Source organism: Pangasianodon hypophthalmus, chromosome 13, assembly GCF_027358585.1.
Source record: "Pangasianodon hypophthalmus isolate fPanHyp1 chromosome 13, fPanHyp1.pri, whole genome shotgun sequence".
Lineage (NCBI taxonomy): Eukaryota > Metazoa > Chordata > Actinopteri > Siluriformes > Pangasiidae > Pangasianodon > Pangasianodon hypophthalmus.
In genome coordinates this window covers 11,830,147-11,850,220 of record NC_069722.1, presented here as the reverse complement: position 1 = coordinate 11,850,220, position 20,074 = coordinate 11,830,147, and the positions used below count along the sequence as shown (strand labels likewise).

The 20,074-nt window shown below is 37.7% G+C and overlaps 2 protein-coding genes across 3 annotated transcripts; both read left to right on the top strand.

Moving 5' to 3' along the window:
- The first annotated feature begins 1,497 nt into the window (after positions 1–1,497).
- Positions 1,498–2,870, top strand: rln3a (relaxin 3a). The gene is made up of 2 exons (XM_026917039.3): positions 1,498–1,782; positions 2,319–2,870. Exons 1-2 carry the CDS (start codon positions 1,623–1,625, stop codon positions 2,612–2,614), a joined length of 456 nt encoding a protein of 151 aa, XP_026772840.2. The 5' UTR covers positions 1,498–1,622; the 3' UTR covers positions 2,615–2,870.
- Positions 2,871–3,350: 480 nt separating this feature from the next.
- Positions 3,351–19,330, top strand: il12rb2l (interleukin 12 receptor, beta 2a, like). Of its 2 annotated transcripts, XM_053239196.1 has the most exons (16): positions 3,356–3,481; positions 3,577–3,703; positions 4,864–5,160; positions 7,090–7,216; positions 9,710–9,864; positions 9,975–10,117; positions 10,271–10,421; positions 12,571–12,647; positions 12,793–13,117; positions 13,934–14,128; positions 14,950–15,051; positions 15,321–15,458; positions 16,020–16,160; positions 16,516–16,594; positions 16,832–16,916; positions 18,235–19,330. In XM_053239196.1, exons 2-16 carry the CDS (start codon positions 3,628–3,630, stop codon positions 18,565–18,567), a joined length of 2,424 nt encoding a protein of 807 aa, XP_053095171.1. In that variant the 5' UTR covers positions 3,356–3,481; positions 3,577–3,627; the 3' UTR covers positions 18,568–19,330. The 2 variants fall into 2 exon arrangements, with proteins under 2 accessions (XP_026772684.3, XP_053095171.1); XM_026916883.3 differs by having other exon boundaries at positions 3,351–3,703.
- The last annotated feature ends 744 nt before the right edge of the window (positions 19,331–20,074 follow it).

Below are 20,074 nucleotides of genomic sequence, written 5' to 3'. Positions count from 1 at the left end.
CAACAATTTACAAACATAACAGCAAAATCAGATACACATCAGCAGTAACTCAAAACTGAAATAGTAGGTCCTTTCTGAGCATTGTTACTGACTGGCTACAGTACACAATGTTCTGACAGGGAGCTGGAGGATATAAGACAATAAGAGGAAATATGAATCAACTGATTGTTTTATTTATCAAGGGTATTAATATGATGAGTACTAAATATGCTGTCAGCTTTGCACAATATTAATTTGAGTATGTGAATGCAGGAAACCCGCCTAAAAGAAGCCGGATTATTCAGAAGAAAGAATTTCTCCTCACTATAATAAGTACCTTCGTATGACATCATTTTTGCTAGGCTAAGTAGATTACGGAGTGAAAAAGTGCAGTTCTTTTTCCTCGTTGTAGTCATATCCCATGTCCAACCAGCAACAAGCATGGGATGAATAAGGACCAATGCATTAGGTTTTCTGTTAAAGTTGGTGTATTTCTGAGTTTGCTGTTTTTTGGTTTGTTAATGCATTTTGCACTTACATGCCCCCATAATAATGTCCTGTTCTTTTTCAGACAGAAATTCAAACATGTTCCACTCCTATTTCAAATGAATCAGCATATTTACGTGCAGTTCTGAATTCCCAAAAGTTACCTTCTCCATCTTGCAAATTTTTTTTTTTTTTTCTTGTTTTAAACTTTATCAGCCTGATACCAGTAACTGGAAATGAGACTTTTTGGGTTAGTCATTTCTGATTGTAGATATCAGATCAAGATAAACCATATTTGCTTTTCAAAAGTTACTTTATTCTATATAACTACATAACTGGTATTACTATGTGTAACTGGCATTACTATGTTAGAATTTGTCTTTTTACATCATATTTCTCCACAAAGTTAGAGGCAAGAATATGAATTAAGCCATACATACGTATGCCTCTCAGTTGAATTTAGTAAGTATATTTCTTTCAAAACAATGTAGTTACATAGAATAAAGAATCTTATTGAAAATGACATTATAATTTAAAGGCAATAATGTCTGTTCATTATATTCTGTATTGCAACAGACTTGGTTGTTATTAATAATAATAATAATAATAATAATAATAATATAAAAGTTTATCTTATGATAACTCGAGTACCAGTGTGTCCAACCCAAAGTTTAAATGAAACCCATGCCACTGACATAAAATAATAAATTCGATGTGTCCAGTTTAAGTGTGTTGGAGAGCGAGTGTAGTAAAAAGCCACAGACAATGTTATACACATAGAAAACAAATGCCAAGTGCGTTTACACATATAAATGTCCTTGTTAATCTGTTGCAACAGATTCTCTTGTTTTTCATTTTGGGTGCTAGTTAATTATGCCTTTTCAGGTCACTGCTTTGTCTATGGAAAGGTCTCTGGTTTTGTATCATTGGGTTATCTGTGACTCTTCAGTCAGGTGGGTCTGTGTGACGAACACTGTGTGGGTGTGTGTGCACTTTTGTATCTGTCACACTCCTTTATAAAGGAGATCTGGGATTTAGGACAATCCAAAATCTCTTCGACCAAGCCAGAGCTACAACAGCCAGCATTAGAAGACGAGAAACTTATTGCCAACCTTCTACAGTTCTAACAGCCGTAGTTTTTCTCCAACTAATCCATTATGTGGAAAGCCACAGTGCTGGCTGTGTGTCTGCTACTGGCTGGAGTGAGGGCGTATGATGGACCCTCATATGGGGTGAAACTGTGTGGTCGTGAATTTATCCGCGCAGTCATCTTCACCTGCGGAGGCTCACGCTGGAGACGCTCCATCACAAGCACAGGTAAGATAACAGCCCAACACTTTACTATACATGCATCTGTATGTACAATATTACTAGTCGGAGAAGTAAGTTCAGCTCTCAGCTGTAGACCATTTCATTATTCTCAGCTATTCTCAGCTATACTGGCCATGAGGAGTTAACATCCTCTTTTATGAATTTTTCACTAAGGAATGTCTTCTATATACCAGTTCCATTTTTCCTGTGACATTTTGCTTCAACTAGGGTTACATCCTCTTTCATTTTGAATGATTATGCATAAGTGCAAGTGCTTGCACATTTGGATCTACTTGTATCCAATTTGACCACTCTAACACATCTGATAAACCTTAACTGGTGAACTGAAACAGATAACTTTAAGCTGGGAAATCAGTAGACTGTGCTTGACTGGAAGTGACGTGATCACTCCCCACACCTGGTGAATATCAGTTATAATCATCTAAGCAATGAGTAAAACTAGTATAACTGGCAAAGCCCTTCAGAGTAATGGTGAAATGAGCAAAAACTGGTGTTGATCCTAACTCATGCTTTGTCTACAGATGACCTGAGTGTAGACCCGTTTGGCTCAGACATCAGAGATGCTGCAGAAGGCTTGGTGCTGCCCTCTCACCCAAAGTTCTCCCTCCAGCATGACACTGAGCCCATCTCTTTCGAAATGGTGCAAGGAGGGCAGGAGGCCTCTGAGTTCAGTCGGCCTGCCCGCTCCATCATCTCAGATGAAGTACTGGAAGCCCTGCGCACCTCCAGCCGGAAGGGCCGGGATGTGGTAGTAGGACTGTCCAACGCCTGCTGCAAATGGGGCTGCAGCAAGAGCGAGATCAGCTCCCTCTGCTGAGTCCAGTCAAGCTAGCTCCTGTGTGTACGTGTTTGTGTGTGTGTATGTGTTTGGGCGTTCCTTCCTCTTTTGGGAATTTGATTGTCCGTTGTCTTGATCCCCCCTAGATTAACATTGTTCCACAAAATGTTTATCTTTCTCAGTTTAACAGTGAGCTTATGCTTGTCACCAAACAGGTTACAATTCATATTCAGTTGTATTTTATTATTTTTATTAAATAAAGTTAAGTCTTGAATAAAGACCATGTTGAATCATTTTCTAGAGCTATGTGAGCATTTTTCTGCATGTTTGAGTGCTGATATCCTCATGTTAGAACTAAACAAGCACAAACACGCAGGCACAAAACTATCAGCAGTCTTTTGCTTAATTCTCTCCAAGACTGCTGTTATTTCTAAATCTGACTTACTGGAGGTTGACACGAGTACACACGTCAATTTCTGTAACAGTGCAAGGCGGACCCACTGACGGAAAGCCAACAGATCTATGCGCAGAACTTGGTTTGGTCCAAATGTGAAGGGTTTCACGTCCTACACGTAATCTTTAAAAACAGTACTTGTCGCATTTGGATTAATTTCCTTCACTTTATGAGGTGAAATATTACACCAGAAAAGAGTCCTAATATGACAAATAATATAAAGCAGTCAAAATTGCTGGATATGATTCTAACAATGAGAGTAGACATACCCCGGAAATGTGTTCACATGGTACTGGCGAAAGTAAGCGCGTGTAAACATGCGTAGCCGTGAAGAGGGAGTTTGAGCAAGGTGGCGCTGGGAGCTCGGTCTTTACAAACTCGAGTCATTCATCTTACATGAGGAAACTTTTATTTTTTTTGTTTGTTTCCTTCGGGTTCACTGTTCACTTCGGGTACAATAAGACGTCATGTAATGTCCAGAATTTGGGACTAATGAGTTGAAGTGTATTAAGCGAGGTGGTTGTTCTGTTACTTTGTTGTACCTCAGGAGGAGCAGAGTGTCAGTAATGCTGGTTATGCCAGTATCATGCTGTGAGCGATGATGGCAGTATGGCAAAGTCGAGCCCTAATTTTACCTCTCCTTACACTGCACATCATATGGCTCTCTCCACACGGTGAGTGATAGTCCCAGTTTTCTTTAGTTTTTTGTTGTAATGTTGAAATAGTTGGAAATACTATGCCTAGCTGTGTTAGTGTGAGTAGAAGCTGGGTGTTTCCCAGGTTGCGTTCTGCTTACAAGCTGTCAGTGCTTACAAGAGTGTTACAGCTATTACTAATATTTCCTTACTTCACTACACTGTATAGACATAGTTCTCTACATGGCGTGTTATAATCATTTAATAACATAAAGACAGTCGAGATAGCAACTCCTAAACTTAATAATGAGTTATTAATGATCTATTACTCTTTAAAGCCCTATTAAATAGGTTAAAGTTTATGCCTGTCTTGATCATTTCCTAATCTAAAACAAGAATAACTTTACTTCTAGTCTTGTTTTTGAGTAATAAAACACAGTAATTGTCCCCATAAATAGCTATGAAAGTGTGTTTAATCTTTTTTTGCACTATAATGGGCTATAATGGGTATAAAGAATATTATGCTAATTATAAATAAATAGATAGTGCCATATTTATTCATGAGTGAAAATGTATGCTATGAGAATAAAGAATTAGGTGATTTATCATGTATTTTCAAGCTAATGTGCAAACTGGCAGTATAAAATGCTAGGGAGTTTTTTTTTTTTAGGGTTGAAACAGTATGCCAGTCCAGATCGTTGTGGTAAATTAAATGGTGACGCCTTGTCACAAATGAACCATGTGTTTGGGTGTGTTTGCCAGTTTGTTTGCCTATTTTTGTGAATTGTCAAGACCAAACTGTCCTATATGACAGTGTATGAAAAACAGGGGGGAAAAAAGGTTTACTCTGTTTTTTTGGGACCAGCAAGACAGCCCTGACTATGTGATATGGTTTTTATCAAAAAAAAGGCACAAAAACAAACAGGGCATTTGTATATTTCAAGAATGTGTAGGCTATGAGCCAACCAAAAACCACACATATGCACACGCAACACACACACACACACACACACACACACACACACACTCACGTACATATATATATATGTGTGTGTGTGTGTGTGTGTGTGTGTGTTGCGTGTGCGTATGTGTGGTTTTTGGTTGGCTCATAGCCTACACATTCTTGAAACAGCTTTATTGCAGACATTGCTGTTCTCATCCATTTGCTTTACATGTTCCTTCATTTGTTGCTCATCCAGCCTCATTTGGATTGGCCGTCAGGTGCTGGTGGCGTAGGGTTTCATCTGTCATCCACAATGTGTCTATCGAGTGCCAAGCAGATCCTCAAGGAGCCATGCTGGAGTGTGACTTGTGTCACCTGCACGTGCTTCCACTTAACCCAGCAGCGCACGTCTCACAGACTGAGTGCAGCCACATGAGTGTGAGCTTCAGCACGCTTATTGATGCGCATGAAATGCAGAAGGCAGAGTGCATGCTGCTCTGTCCAGGACACACACCAGGACACACACATTTGCCCTGTTTGGTACAGGAAGGCTGTGAGTATTGACACTACTTTAATGAGTTTATGGCACAAACTGATAGAAAGTGGCGATATTTTCGAGTAGGTGCACAATATATTGTTTTTACTTCCTGTTGCTTTTATGAAGTACACTAAAATAAAAAGCAGATTACTGAAACTTTAAATTTCCAGGCTATACAGACTCTCATAATAGTTTTATAAGCTATAGTCACATCCAGCTTGCACACGTAGGTAAGGTCAGTATGTTATATATGGCTTGTATACAATGCTGCTAGTGCCATATGTGGGCGAGTGATTAGCACAAATGCATCTGGAATAGTGTATGGGTTAGAGGACAGGAGGTGTATAGGTTACTATTTGTAATGAAATCTAGGATGTGCTGTTAAATAAGTAGGCCACGATAACCATAACAGTTTCTGATTTAGGCCACTCTAAGATCCCACACGGATTTATTTAACAGTAATGATTCTGTGTAAAGCTTGGCCCTACACACATTACCACTGCATGACAGGTTTGAACTCTCAGTTCTCATTCATTCTTTATCCTGGTCAGATGAAGAGAAATCTTTGGTCATCTCGATAGATTCAGACTATCAGACAGAAGGAACTGGCAATGCAGACTTCAGAATATGCCAGTGGGCAAAAAAAAAAAAAAACAGCTATATGTTATGTGTAAGGAATGAAACCCTTTACAATGTGCTGTACTATGTGACATTATAGGCAAATAATCATCAATGGGATTTAATTACCACCCTGGAATTTTAATGTTCATCTGCCTAACAAGTTAGTCGCTGTTATCACTTATGTTATAGCAGTTATAAACATCTGGTCCTCAGAAAGCTTCACCGTAGTGATGGTTATATATCTTTGTAAAGTCTGTTTATTGTTAAATTATGTGAGCATCTGGCGTACAAGTCCCTAAGAATGAATGTACTGAATGTGGTAGAATGAGTCAGTTATTTATAAATATGTGATTTGAATTACAGATAGAACTACTGTCAGATCTGCTGTTATAGGAAATTAACCAAACCTTCTGACCAATCAAATTTAAGAATTCAACAGTGCTGTGGGAAAAAGTGATTGTTATTACGTATCACGAGCCTATAAGCTCGCAGTTTCATTTTAGCACTTGTAGAAGAAACTTTTCTTTTTTTTTGTAATGTTGCAAGTTAAAACATTTACTCACAGTTACAAAGGACACTGTCAGCATTCTTCAGCAGTCTGTACAGCAGTTTCCTGGGTTTCAGTGTCGTTTCTAAAGAAAATGTAACATTTAATCAACTTTTTTTCTTTTCACTTTAACTTTTAAATTTCAACTTAACTTCAGAATATTTAATCTTCATGCATGATTGTTGTAAAACATTGTGTAGAACACACAGACTGACTCAAATTGCTTATCAGAATGTGTGTGGTATGTGGCTAGGCAGATGGGTGGAAATGCTCATATCAGTGTTACACAAAATATAGTACTGAGATAGAAGTGAAGGTAGGTAAAAAAGGAAAGACTCAGGTACAGAGGACATAGAGAACAGAACAAATGACTTGTAGAGAAAGAGAGAGAGAAGAATAGAAAATAGCATTACAAAACCTGTCAGCAGAATCTATATTCTGTAATACATTAGAAAATACTGAAGCTGTAGATGTATTTAAAAATGAACTTAGAGGGCTTCAGAGGTGGTTCAGAAGTGCAACTGTTGTTCATATGTACTGAGAACACATGCACTGTGGTGGACCTGTAGTTTGCACACATACCAGAACTTCCTGTCTGACTGTATTCTGCATGCCAGTGCAGTGTTATTTAACTTTCAGGTGGGGAGGGACTTTCTTTCTTTCTTTCTCTCTTTCTTTCTTTCTTTCTCTTTCTTTCTTTCTTTCTTCTTCCACTATTATTGGAACACGCCTGTTACTTACAGCATTCCCACCATTTCCTGTCTATTTTTTTGCAGATCCTCCTCCCACCTGCTTAATTCCATTTAATGATGAAGACAGGAACATCCATTGCCGCTGGACAGGATCACTTAACCCCTTGATCCCAACCAACTTCACCCTTCACTGGAGAAATGATGACTATGGGTACAATTCTACCATATTGTCATGTTATTACTTTTCTTGCCATTGTTTTAAATTGTAAAGCTATTACAAGGCAACAAGGATATACAGCACTAGACAAATAAAAAAATCTTAAATCTAAAATATGATTAGGAAGCTATTCATATTAGCAATAGAACTCATTAATAGATATTAATGAAACACAAGTTATGTTAAAATATATATTTATTACAGTTATTACAAAACTAAGAAACTTGTGCATGTTTAAGAAACTTGTCCACTGGCTAGAAAAAGAAAAAAAACTGCATAACATATTATTTTCCTTGTTTCCTAGCAGTGTGTGAAAATTTTGTTTTATCTCAAAAGTTTGATTTATCAACTCAAAGATCTGACTTATTATCTCAAAATATTGATCTCAAGATATCACAAGATATTTTTGATTTATTATCTTAACATGTTGATTTATTATCTAAAATTTCTGACTTATATAAAAATTTCTGGCTTATTATCTCACAATTTTGATTTATTCAACTTTTTGTTTCCAAATGTTGACATATCTCAAAATTCCAATTATTTTATGGCGAACTATGTCAGTTGTTTTCTAGTTATACCAAAATAAGAATTTATCTTCAATTTTAGAAGTTCCTAAATTCCAATCATTTATGAAGTTGTAAAATTATTATAAATTATTTGGTTTTCTAAAATCCAAGCAATAAGCCCCCAGAATCCGTGGTTTAGAGTGATGTTAGAACAGCTAAGGGCCGTTGTTAGGCACGACGCAGAGCGGGGTTTCATAAAATAAACACACAGCAACTAAAAAAACAATAATTTATTGATAACAAATAATCATTCTTCCACCAAGCAACATTCATCAGCATTTAGCAGAATGGTTGCCAAACAACACACAGAAGCAGCACCTCACTGTAATTATAAATGCTTTATAACTCAGTTATACTCCAGTCCAGTAGGTGGCGTTAGTGCACTTTTCAGCTTGATGTCAGCTGTGATATTGAAAGAGGAAGAGCTTCATTATAAGTTTGTGTACCACATTTGACCATGTAACAGAATGGGTAGAGTGAGCTAGTCAAAACAAAACAGTTGGCGTTGTAGTCTGGTTTATTATTGTATGTTACCACGCTGCCAATAATGTATAATGTAATGTATATTTAAAAGAAAAGACGGCTGTTGAATAATAGACGGTTTCTTAGTTGTTGTTTTTTTTTCCAGAAACTGGTATTATTAGCATAAAAAATGCAAAATGCAGCTCTTCAGTTTCTCTCTCATTAATTTCAGCATGTCTCCTTTCTTTTTTATCTTCTTTTTATCTATCCTGTCCATTTCTTTCAACCATTCATCCACGCTGAGCCCACCCAATAAACCAAAATTCACAAAAAATCTGACATCTTGAAACAGTAATACTGATGTAGTGAGCTCACAGGTGTGTGTTTAAAGAGTAATTTACAATGGCTTTGAACGCAGCTCATTAAATCATAATCAAGGACCGGAACTATCCATGTTATCAGGAAACCTTTGTGATTGGATAATAAGAGATAGCTCCAACCCTCTGATCCCATCTTCAGACGTTGATCATTTAGCTGGACCTTCCATTCACATAAGGAATGGGAGTGATGTAGCTAGTAGCTGGGTAGTGTGTAGAAAACACGCATGCTTTTATGTACAAGGAATAGCAGGTCTTGTATACTATAAATGGATAAGTTTACCAAATGATAAATAATTTGAACATCTGTGAACAGCTGGCAAACTAGTGAGCTAATTACCAACCTACAAAACTAGCTAATTAAGCTATCCTGCTAAACAGCTTTGAACTTCACACTAGTATTAAAAAGGGCACTTTATTTGCATAGACCTATCATCATATGTCAGATTTTGAGATAATAAATTTTTGAGCTAATATGTCTAAGCCAAGAAGCTAAGAAGATAATAAGTTGACATTTTAAGATAAGTCAAAATGTTGGAATGTTAACTCATTGAGATAATAAATCAGAATTTTGAAATAATAAGTAAAAATTATGAAATAATAAGCAGAAATTCTGGGATTACAGTCACGGGAAAAAGAAATTATAGGGTATACTTTTTTCTTTAGACCTGGTTTCTGACTGTTGGTTTACTTTTTGGGGAAAAAATGACTGCATATTGAAATCCATAGTCTGTTTTTTGTTGGGTTTTTTTGTCATATGAGATCATTTAAAGAAGTTGGTGAGGACCACCCAGTTGTTACTTAGGTGCTGATAACTGAAAACATAGAATTGAAGGAGGGTGTACTTTCTTTTTTCCATGACTGTATAAGTCAAACGTTTGAGATTGTAAGTTGACATTTTGGGATAATAAGTCAGAATTTTGAGATAATAAGTAAAAGGTTTTAGATAATAATGAGAAAATAAGTCACATCATATTTTTGGTGTTTGTCATATATGATGTAAAAGTTAAATATTGAAGTTGATCTTTTTGTAGTGTGTGTGGATATGTATGTCTTAACAGTGTGTATTTTTAATGCAGGTACAATGGCTCTAAAGACATAGGGGGGCGTGACAGTGTCATTATTCTACGGGCTGATTACCAAGCTCACGACTGCATTGAAATGTGGGTTTCTGCAACAAACACATTGGAGAAAATCAATTCAGAAACCCTCAAGACCAACACACACAGTATCAGTGAGTTCCTGTACACTAACATCTCAAACTCTGCTTTCACTTCCGAAACATTTTGCAGTTAATTTGCTTGGATTTTTTGCCTTTTACTTTTCTCTCTCTATCTTTTTCAGTCCAGCCACCGCCTCCATCCATCATCAGGCATACTTCTGAACCCTTGGAGATTTTTTGGAGTGTGTCTGATGAAATAGAACACTCCGAACAATGGCAGTGTAAGGTCCAATACAAGAAGCTGTGTGACCAGGACTGGACAGAGGTGAGACCAACGGGGGTCGGAGAAGAAAAGAGGAGGGGCCCGTTTTTAAATTGATGTGACTCCTGTAACTTTCATCCACATAAAAAAAACAAATTTTTATAGATTAATTTATTGTAATGTGTATGTGTCTGTGTGTGTTTGGTGGGGATGTAGGTTGAAGACACTTATGAAGTGAGCTTTATATTAGAAGATGCTGTGCCATTCACCACATACAAGTTCCGTGTTCGCTGTAGGCACGCTTCTGACGAGAGAGCGGTGATGAGTACCTGGAGCTCAGAGTTCACTGCTGAAACTCCTGCTGCAGGTCAGTTCTTAAAAACAAACAGCAACTAAAGAGAGAAAAGTTCTTCTGTAATATTCTTGCACATCTTCTTTTTTTTTTTTTTCTGAGAATGGGCAGGATGGAATATGATGGACTTCAGTCAACAATTCTTGTATTATGTAGAAAGTTCTGGGTTCTAAGTTTTATTGGTAGATTTAAGCTGGGTTTACACTGTACGATATTTGGCCTGATTTTGCATTCGCAGGCACAGTCGCACTCCGTAAAGGATGATCTTTGGTCAGGAGATGAGATTGGTGGTCCTAGGATGAATAATGTGCTATGCTCTCTGGTGGCTGATTTAGTGCCACTGCGACCAAAGTTCTGGCAGTGTCCGAAAATTTCGCTTAAAATCGCAGCTGCAGCACTTGTCTAAAATCTACCAATAGGAGGACGGCACGAATGATTACACGAAACACACGGGACAGCTACAAACATAGTAATGGCGAAACATAAACAAACATATGGGATTTAAAAGAAGAGCAGTTTTGTGAATTGTGGCGTCAGACAGAATGTCTCTATAATGTCCCATCACAGTTATATCATGACAGGACAAAAAAGGGACGTGATATGGAAAGAAATAGAGGATGAATTATAGTTTCAAGGTGTGTGGCTGGCTAATTAGCATGCAAATGCAATGTTCATAGAGTTTATTTACTATTATGACAATGTGAAACTATTTTTATGCTTTCTAGCTGAAGAGTTACAAACCTGTGCTGTGTCTCTGTGCACCCAGTATGGCAGAAGATAGTAGCCGTCGTTATCGTTTAATATGACTTGAAGAACATGTTATTGCATAGTCTGTTACAGAATTCTTAGTGGGATCATCTCGTACAGTGTGACAAGTAATAATCGTAAAAGACCGCTGGAATCGCACAGTGTAAAACCGGCTTTAGTCTCTTGTTGTAAGACTGTTATATCATAGCAAGACACTATGAGCCTGTGTTCACAAGGGCTTTTTGGCATCTGCCATATCTCTAATTGAGACCAATGAGGTTGAGAAAATCACAAATCACAGACTGGCTGATGGTGCTGGCATTTCTACCCCTGGATTTTTCTTTAATAGCTTCCTTTCTGTTTGTCAGATAAACATGTTCCGTGTTCATGTGCCCAAACTCAGGGTCCATTTTGGCTAGCTACAATTTCTGCTATCAATCCGTCTATGCATCCATCCGTCCACGTGTCTGTTCGAGATTCTCATTAGCATGATATGTCAAGAATGAGGGGTTGAATGTTTGTAGGATGTATATAGAATCATCATTGTAACCAACAGATGAACTGATTAGATTTTGAAATTGATTCAAACAGGATCAAGGTCACAGCGAGGTCAAATGTCTGAAATAGGATTTTTTTTTAATAGCTTCCTTCCTGTTTGTCATACAAAGGTGTTACTTAAGACCCAGGAACTCAAGACCCATTTTCATCGTTATCTATGATTTTTGTCATTCGTTCATTTTGTCCATTCGTCTGTCCATCCATCAGTGTATCTGTGCGCCTGTCAGAGAGTCTCATTAGTGCGATCATTAAACAAATAGAAATACAAAGTCAAAATCAACCTTATTGGCATGAAATATAGTTTCTCCAGGACACGGTGCAACATTTAACATGAAACAGTGTCAGGCGCAGGACTACAGCACCCATCAGCCACTGCACTCCACATGTTCACATCATGCACCATGTTTATGCGCAATGAGCACCACTATTTAAGTCATGTTTTTATAGCACTCCTTGTCTAGTGTCTGTTGTGAGTAGCTTTGTTGTATGTACAAATCCATGCCATGTTCATGTATATTCCGTGCCTGTCTAGTTTGTACTTGTTGCGTAGTCCTAGTCTTTGTTCACACGTGTTTACTGTTACTCTGCACTTGCATCCGTCTCCGATCTCTCCATGACAACCAGCAGCAGACAACAGTGTAAACAGTTAGACAATAGACTACACACAGCACTATACGGTAGACTACTACATACCAGTAATGCACAGGAAAGCAGTTTTCAAAGTGCAAATTGCTGTGTGGAAAGCAAAAACTTATTGTTACAAATTATTCACTATATTTATTTAAAGTGATATGCTCGAGAATAATTTGAACTTGACACGAGTGTTCTTTTGTAACCACTTTTTTTTTTTTTTTTTTAGCTCCAGTGGGAATGCTTGATGTTTGGAGTGACTGTGATTCTATGTCAGATGAATCCAACTGCACCATCCTATGGAAGGTATACTTCTACACCGAGCATGATCAGAGCCACCCAGCAGCATATTAATGCTCAATCACATGTCAGTACACTCATTTGTCTTTCAAAATCTCACTCTTTTGGTAACTCATCATTTTATCCTGTCTTTTATGTCTCTCTTGTCTAGGAGATGCCCAAGCAGCAGGCAAGAGGCAACATCAACAGCTATGTGGTGACCATGAAACTGAGCAATGGCTCTGTGTTGAACATAAATGGATCAGTGTACACGTCTGCTGAGACATGTGCGCAATGTGGGCTGGACATCATTACAAAAGAACCATCAAACTTGGTTTCACATGCTCAGCAGAGCTATCTGACATGTCGTCAGGAGCAAAGCTGTTTTCATTACTGCCATCTCAGCGTTCCAGTTAAGGAGGTGAAGGGCATTGGAGTGACCGCTAACACAGCAGGGGGCAAGTCAAGTCCAGCACTTGTGGCGTTACCCAGAACTGGTGAGTCACTGAGAATGGAGGAAATGTGAGGATAATAGTTTCCTCTGGTTTTGTTTATAGGAAGTAAGAGAGATTTTCAGTCAGTCAATAATCATTCTGTTTGCTCTGCAGTGCATTTAAAATCATCCAAAACTTTTTTTTTCTGTATTTATTAATGAATTGCTTGACTTGTTGGTTCCACAAAAAAGTAAGCAAAAAAGAAAACACAAATCAATGCCCTCATTTTACCCACATCAAAAAAAAAAAAAAAAAAAAAACAGATTAGGTAAATATGCAAATCAGCAACGCCCCCAACTCTTCACACATACACCACACAGATGTGCTAAACTGATGTTGGACTGCCTGCTTTTGCATATAGGAACCTGATAACACTTGCTTGTAATGTGTTAAATACTAATTCAGGTAACTAATAATGTGTCAAATGACAGCAGTGTTTTTTTTTTTTTTTTATCTTTGACCAAAGACCTGAACACATTCCATAAAGACGCCCATTATAAAGTTTAGAGTGATTCAACAGTCTGTCCTGCATTGTTTTTAAATATCTTCTATGTTTGTGATTGGGTGTGCTGATCTCATATACATTTCATTTACCCTTGTCCAATTTGGAGCATATATAATCATGGCACTTGACAAATAGATTGATATAAATCATTGGACACAGAGCATGTTCACAGATTTTCTGCTACACTGAGAAATTTTTGAATCACATCATACAGGAATGTGCATGTGTGCAGGAAACACACTAACTGGTGCCATATGTGATCTGGAGAGAGTATTGCACTGGAAATATTGATAGCATATCTATTGTTTTGGTAGGTTTGCTGCAACCAACTGTGGCGTTGGAGGTCAGAGCGAAGAGTCAGGAGCTAAATGTATCGTGGTCAGTGCTCCTTCCGTTCTCTGACAGTGTACAGGAATATGTGGTGCAGCACAAACCTGTAGGACTACCCTACACCCCATGCCTGAACTGGGTCAAGGTTCACAAAAACCAGACGTTTGTTATACTCAGAGGTAGGTGTTTGTGTGTAGGTAGGCAGTTTGCCATAATTGACAATTCTAGCACCGCGACATTCTCTACTTTTCTCAATGGCAGGAAATACGGCCTTTAAATAAACTCATATCTTTTTTGTGCACGGATATGACATGTCTGACACTGCAGCAGTGCCCAGGAATCAGTGTTTACCAGATTCTAATTACACTTCACTCCACTGATAACTGAAAATGTGGCTTGAAGATAATACAAGTGTGTGAAAATTGAAACAGTGTTCAAAATACGACTTACACAAAAATTTCATTATCTTCAATTTCTCAAACAAACAGAACCCATTACATAACAAACTTGCATGGACATAACGTTCCTATTCCTATAGTTACTACATAATGCATAATAGAATAAACTGCTTTCCCGTGAATAACTGAGCAATTGTCTTAGTGTCGGTGTGGAGTTTTGCATATTCTTTCTGTGCACCTGCTAGTTTCCTCCCACTTCTCTAAAACATGCCAATAAGTGGATTGTCTACACTAAATTGCCCCTAGGTATGAATGGGCACATGGTGCTCTCAGATAGACTGAGATAGATAGTGACTTTCTCACACTCTAGGTCACTTTACAATTCAGTTAAAAGCAACAGCCAGAAAAAGGAGATGAAATGAGGTAGAAAAATCTCTGAAAGGTTTTGGAGAATTTGGATTAATTGAGCTTTGTACTGCACATTATGCTTCATGATCCATCACATAGATCTTGTCTTCAGATGACCTGCTCAGATGTCAGAGTGATGATATAGCTCATGATATAGCTGATGCCTCACATTTAGCCTTTATCTCCATCTTCAGGTCAAATGTCAAACTACACAGCCTACAACGTATCTCTGTATGCTATTGTCAGCAACCGCAGCTGTTTACTCACGTCTGCCATTGCCTACACTGTTGAAGGAGGTATAATTTACTTAATAACACCACTTCACTCATGTTTTGCAAAATAATGTATGCTAAATTTGTTGATTTGCATCAGATATTAGTAGACTTTATTCACTTGTAACCCTCAAAATTGAGCTTATAATTGCAATCACTTTTGGAGTTATATTTATAGAGTTAAATATGCATTAAGCATTGGCACATGATTTCAGAATTAGGCATCACTGTAGTTCTGTACTCTGAAATTAGTCTGAAATTTTCCTGATCTCTCTTCTTCCTTTTTGCTGCAGTGCCTCCAAAAGTCACAGACTTTCAAGCTATACCTACCTCTCCGTTTAGTGTAAACCTGACATGGACACCTATTCCACTTAATAAGAGCCAAGGACATATCATGCAATACCTAGTGGGCTTCTGTAAAGATGTAGTTGGTGAGTACATAACTGTGCAAGGCCTAGTGATCCACATCAGGGATGGACAAATCAGGAACAAACCCTTTTTCATTCACAGTTGCTTGGTGGACAAGCAGGTTCAGCAGACTGTTGATATAACTTTTTTTTTTTTTCACTTTACTCATCTAACAACCAGACCACTTCCTGTTGACTTTCACAAAATAATATTTTTCATTTATTAAATAATACTTTTCATTTTAATTAAATACAACACCAATTGGTTTATATACGCACCAGAAACTTTAGTAGGAACACCGGTTCGTCTACTCATTCATGCAATTCCCTAATCAGCCAAGCGTTTTTTGCGATGATTTAACATTGGCATCTCATCTCATAATATTTCTCATAGAGACGTTGCTTATCTAGTTGTGAAGATGTCCATGAAATATCCATGTAACCAATAGTCATGTTTACATTGTGGCACATTGCTGATCTGCTTCTGACAAATTGTTAGTGTTTTCAAGGCTGGTAGGGTTGGAACAAGGAATGGTGGGCTTAATCATTTTGAGTAGTGGTTAAAGGTTTCTGTCTTCTACACAGTGTACAACGTGAGCAGCGATAAGAGCAGTTTCCAGATCTCTAATCTGAATCCTGATCAGCAGTATGAAGTGTGGATCAGAGCTAAGACTAGTGCTGGAGAGGGAGAGAACGCAACTGCCTCTTTCACCACAACTTCCTCTGGTATCTCTTCACCCATAACAGTCTCACTTTCTATTTCTATGTATTTGTGAATGATTCTAGTCAGAACTAATGTTCTAGTAGTTTTGTTACAAACTTCAATTCTGCAGCTTCGCTTTAATTAGTCTTTCCCCCAGGAAACTGTCTGAATTTGGTTATATTCAAATAGTCCGTCTTTGGACAGGTTTCTTTAGTCCTATCATTAATTTCTAAGGACACCAGTGTAACGGTTACTTCTACCTAAGCATCAGTCCATCTCACATATTTTCCCACTATACTAATCTTGTTTATGCTGCTGTAAATTCTGTGTAGTGGATGGGGAATAATGTGTAATCCCCTTATGTCTTTTGTTCTTCAGCTAACATTATCAAAATAGTGGTGGTCATAGTTGTGTTGGTTTTTATCACCCCTCTGGTCTTAATCATTTCAATTGTGTGGTAAGTATGAAATGTATTTGTTATATTATATATTATTTTAAATATTCTATAATAAATCTATCAAATAAATCTAAATGAATAAATCTATCAATCACCTTTTTAAAGATACCTGGATTATACATAGAGTTTATTGTTCCCCCACTTGTGTTTTTTTTTTTTTTTTTTTTTTTTGACGTGTAATGAGGTCCTGTGATATCAATGTAATATCTGAACAGATATCAACTTCCAATTTTTAAGGTATTTAAGGGCCAAGGTACCCGAATGGTTCTACAAAATTCCGGACCCCATCAACAGCAGTTCATTTAAACAGATGAGCAATCAGGTCAGAGTGAATATGAGTCTGTTAAAAGTATTGTGTGTACTGTACTGAAATGGGATGTACTGCTTGTATGACTGCTCTAACCCACCTGGATCAGCTCACAAAGAGCTTGGTAATTATTTGATTAATCAAATACACTATATGGCCAAACGTTTGTGGACACCTGAACTTTACTCCCATGTGTGAGCTGCCACAAAGTTGGCAGCACACAATTGTATAGGATGTCGTTGTATGCTGTAGCATTACAATTTCCCTTCACTGGAACTAAGAGGCTCAAACCTGTTCCAGCATGAATTCCACGAAGACATGGTTTGCCAAAGTTGGAGTGGAAGAACTCGAGTGTCCTGCACAGAGCCCTGACCTCAACCCCAGTGAACACCTTTGGGATGCACTGGAACACTGACTGCACCCCAGGCATTCTCGCCTGATATCAGTGGGTGACTTCACTAACGCTCTTATGGCTGAATGAGCACAAATCCCCACAGCCATGCTCCAAAATCTGGTGGAAAGCCTTCCTAGAAGAGTGGAGGTTATTACAACAGCAAAGGGAGACTAAATCTGGAATGGGATGTTCAACAAACACAAGGGTGTCATGGTCAGCTGTCTCCAAACTTTTGGCCATATAGTGTAAGACATATTAGAGCAGGGAATGTAGTAGTGCAGTGATTCTTCTAGAACATGCAGGGGATTGACAAATGATAAAATCATTAGCTAGTTAATGATTTTAAAGTTCCAGGTGCATATTTTGGTTGCCCGGAAACCTACAGGCTAACATTTAACCCCAAAATATATGCATTAATGCTGGCTAGTGAAAAAAAAAAAGCTTCCAGGAAGGGGAAGATTGTGTGTAGTCATAGTCCTCATCTTCTCTCCTGATAGCATCTTTGATGGATGTGTCTTTATTTTTTCTGTTGTCAGAATTGTATGAGTTTTCTTCTGTTATGCATTTTGCTCAGGTTCGTCACCACATTCCACATGTTGCAGATTCTAAAAAAAAAGATAGTCTTTCACCTGTACAAGTTAATTTATTATTAAACATACAGAGCAACTTGACCACGTTTAAGCATACACATAATGTAAAAATTGACATTTTTCTTTCTCGTACAGTTACTTTCATACCTCAAGTAAATTTAAGAGTTTATACTTTAGCTTGAGTGAATAATTTTGAAACTGTATTTCAGCTTTGGACAGTGTATTAATTTAGAAGAGGAATTTGGGTCCTTTTTACCAACTCTGCTTTTAAATAAAGTTCCTTTTAGTAGTATCCAGTACATCCCAACTAACGTGTGTGGGTGTGTGTGTGTGTGTGTGTGTGTTACAGTTCTGGCACTCATGGCCTGTTTCTTCAGCCTCCATGGAGTATGGTCTAACCATTTCTCAGGTGGAGGTAGTTCCTGAGCCAGAAGTTGATCATGAACCTGAGGTGGAGCAGCCAGAGGAGCACAGGGAACACAGGGAGAGCAGAGGAAAAGAGTTGCAAGGATTCGGGGGGTTGGAGCAGAACAATTCTGTACTACGTCATCAGAAAGAATACAGCCAAATGATTGACAGCAGTGATGAGGAGGGCAGACAAGATGAAGACGAGGAGTGGAATGAGGAGCCATTTCCTTCCGACTATGAGAAACATTTTTTGCCCTGCATTGTGGATGCATGATTCTTCTTTTGTGCCTGGAACAGAGCTTATTATGGCCTGTCATTTTTTGCTGCATATTTAAAATGTGTTATGGATACACATTTGGGTTATCTTGAATGTTAATACACTGCAAAATATTTTGTGACAATCATCAGGATAATCAGCTATAATCATGACAGCATCTGCCTCAGGTATGATCAATGTGCCACTTAGGTTATAAAGGATTGAACACAACCTCGTGCACGTTGATCGACTGTATTTACTGGAAGAAGGTGCGAACAGGCATATGACTTGTCAATTTTGCACATGAGTAGCTTTCAATATGGTAGTTTATCAGAAACAACCAATTGTGGATAAAACCTCATGTGGTTTTATATCACTTTATAGATGCCTGTGAAATGTGCAAAAAAAAATTCAGGCCAAAATATTGGATTAGGAGTACTTCATGGACCACTCTGTTACAAGCCAGCAAGTAACTTTTCAACTTAGATTATTCTCTGCTTCTGTGAGAGATTTGCAGCAACTTACAGACTGATTCTTACTGACTGCCAAAATCATGTGAGCTTTTTCCAGTGCAGTTTGTGATTGAAAGTTTTGCAAAACTTTTACAGTAATTTAATTACTGCATGACTGTCATAATTTGTATTTTATTTTATTTTATTTTTTTACAAATGAATGCATCTTTTTATCAATGCATAAATCTTTTTATTTTTCTAAAAATTATGCAGTTATACCTGAAAGTCATTTAACTTGTAATAAAAATGACAAAAATGTTTTTATAAGACTTTGTGGAAAGAATAATTTTTTTCATTTTTCTTTTCTTTTCTAATGATTTACAACCTTTGATCTAGTACATCAAACGAGGAGCATAAAAGTGTCATTTTTTCCATTCGTATTTTAAGCAAATTTAAGTGAGAAACTTTTATCAACTAGTTTAGGAATATTCAACAGAGGAAGCAGCAAGATTATGTAATCAAACAACACCGGCTAAACATATAGACAGACCAGAACACATATCATAACATTAGGAACAAGGCAGGGGAATTCACCCTGAGCAACATGCACTCTTTCACACCTAGGACATTTTAGCTTAGCTAATGCACCTACCTGCATGTTTCTGGACAGCAGGAGGAAACTCACACGAACACAAGGACAGTAAGGACAGTAGGCTTGAACCCAGGACCCTGGAGCAGTGAGACAGCAATGCCACTCAGATCAAAAAAATTAGTTTTATTATATGTCTAGAATTTCCATTCTGGATTTCTTATGCTCAAATTCAGATTTCACAAACACTCATGCAGATGAAAATTCCACTTTTGTAGAATTTATTTAGACACAACTTTGAAGTTAAGATGAATGCTTTTGAGAACTAAAAGCTCAGCGACAATTAATATAGCGTAATTAATTTATGATATGACTAAAAAGCATAAACAAGTGCACTACATTGTGTTCTCTCTTTTTTTCCGCAAAAGAAATATACTTCTTCAGTAGGTTCTTATATATGGAGCGCCCATCCCCCCCTCCTCCC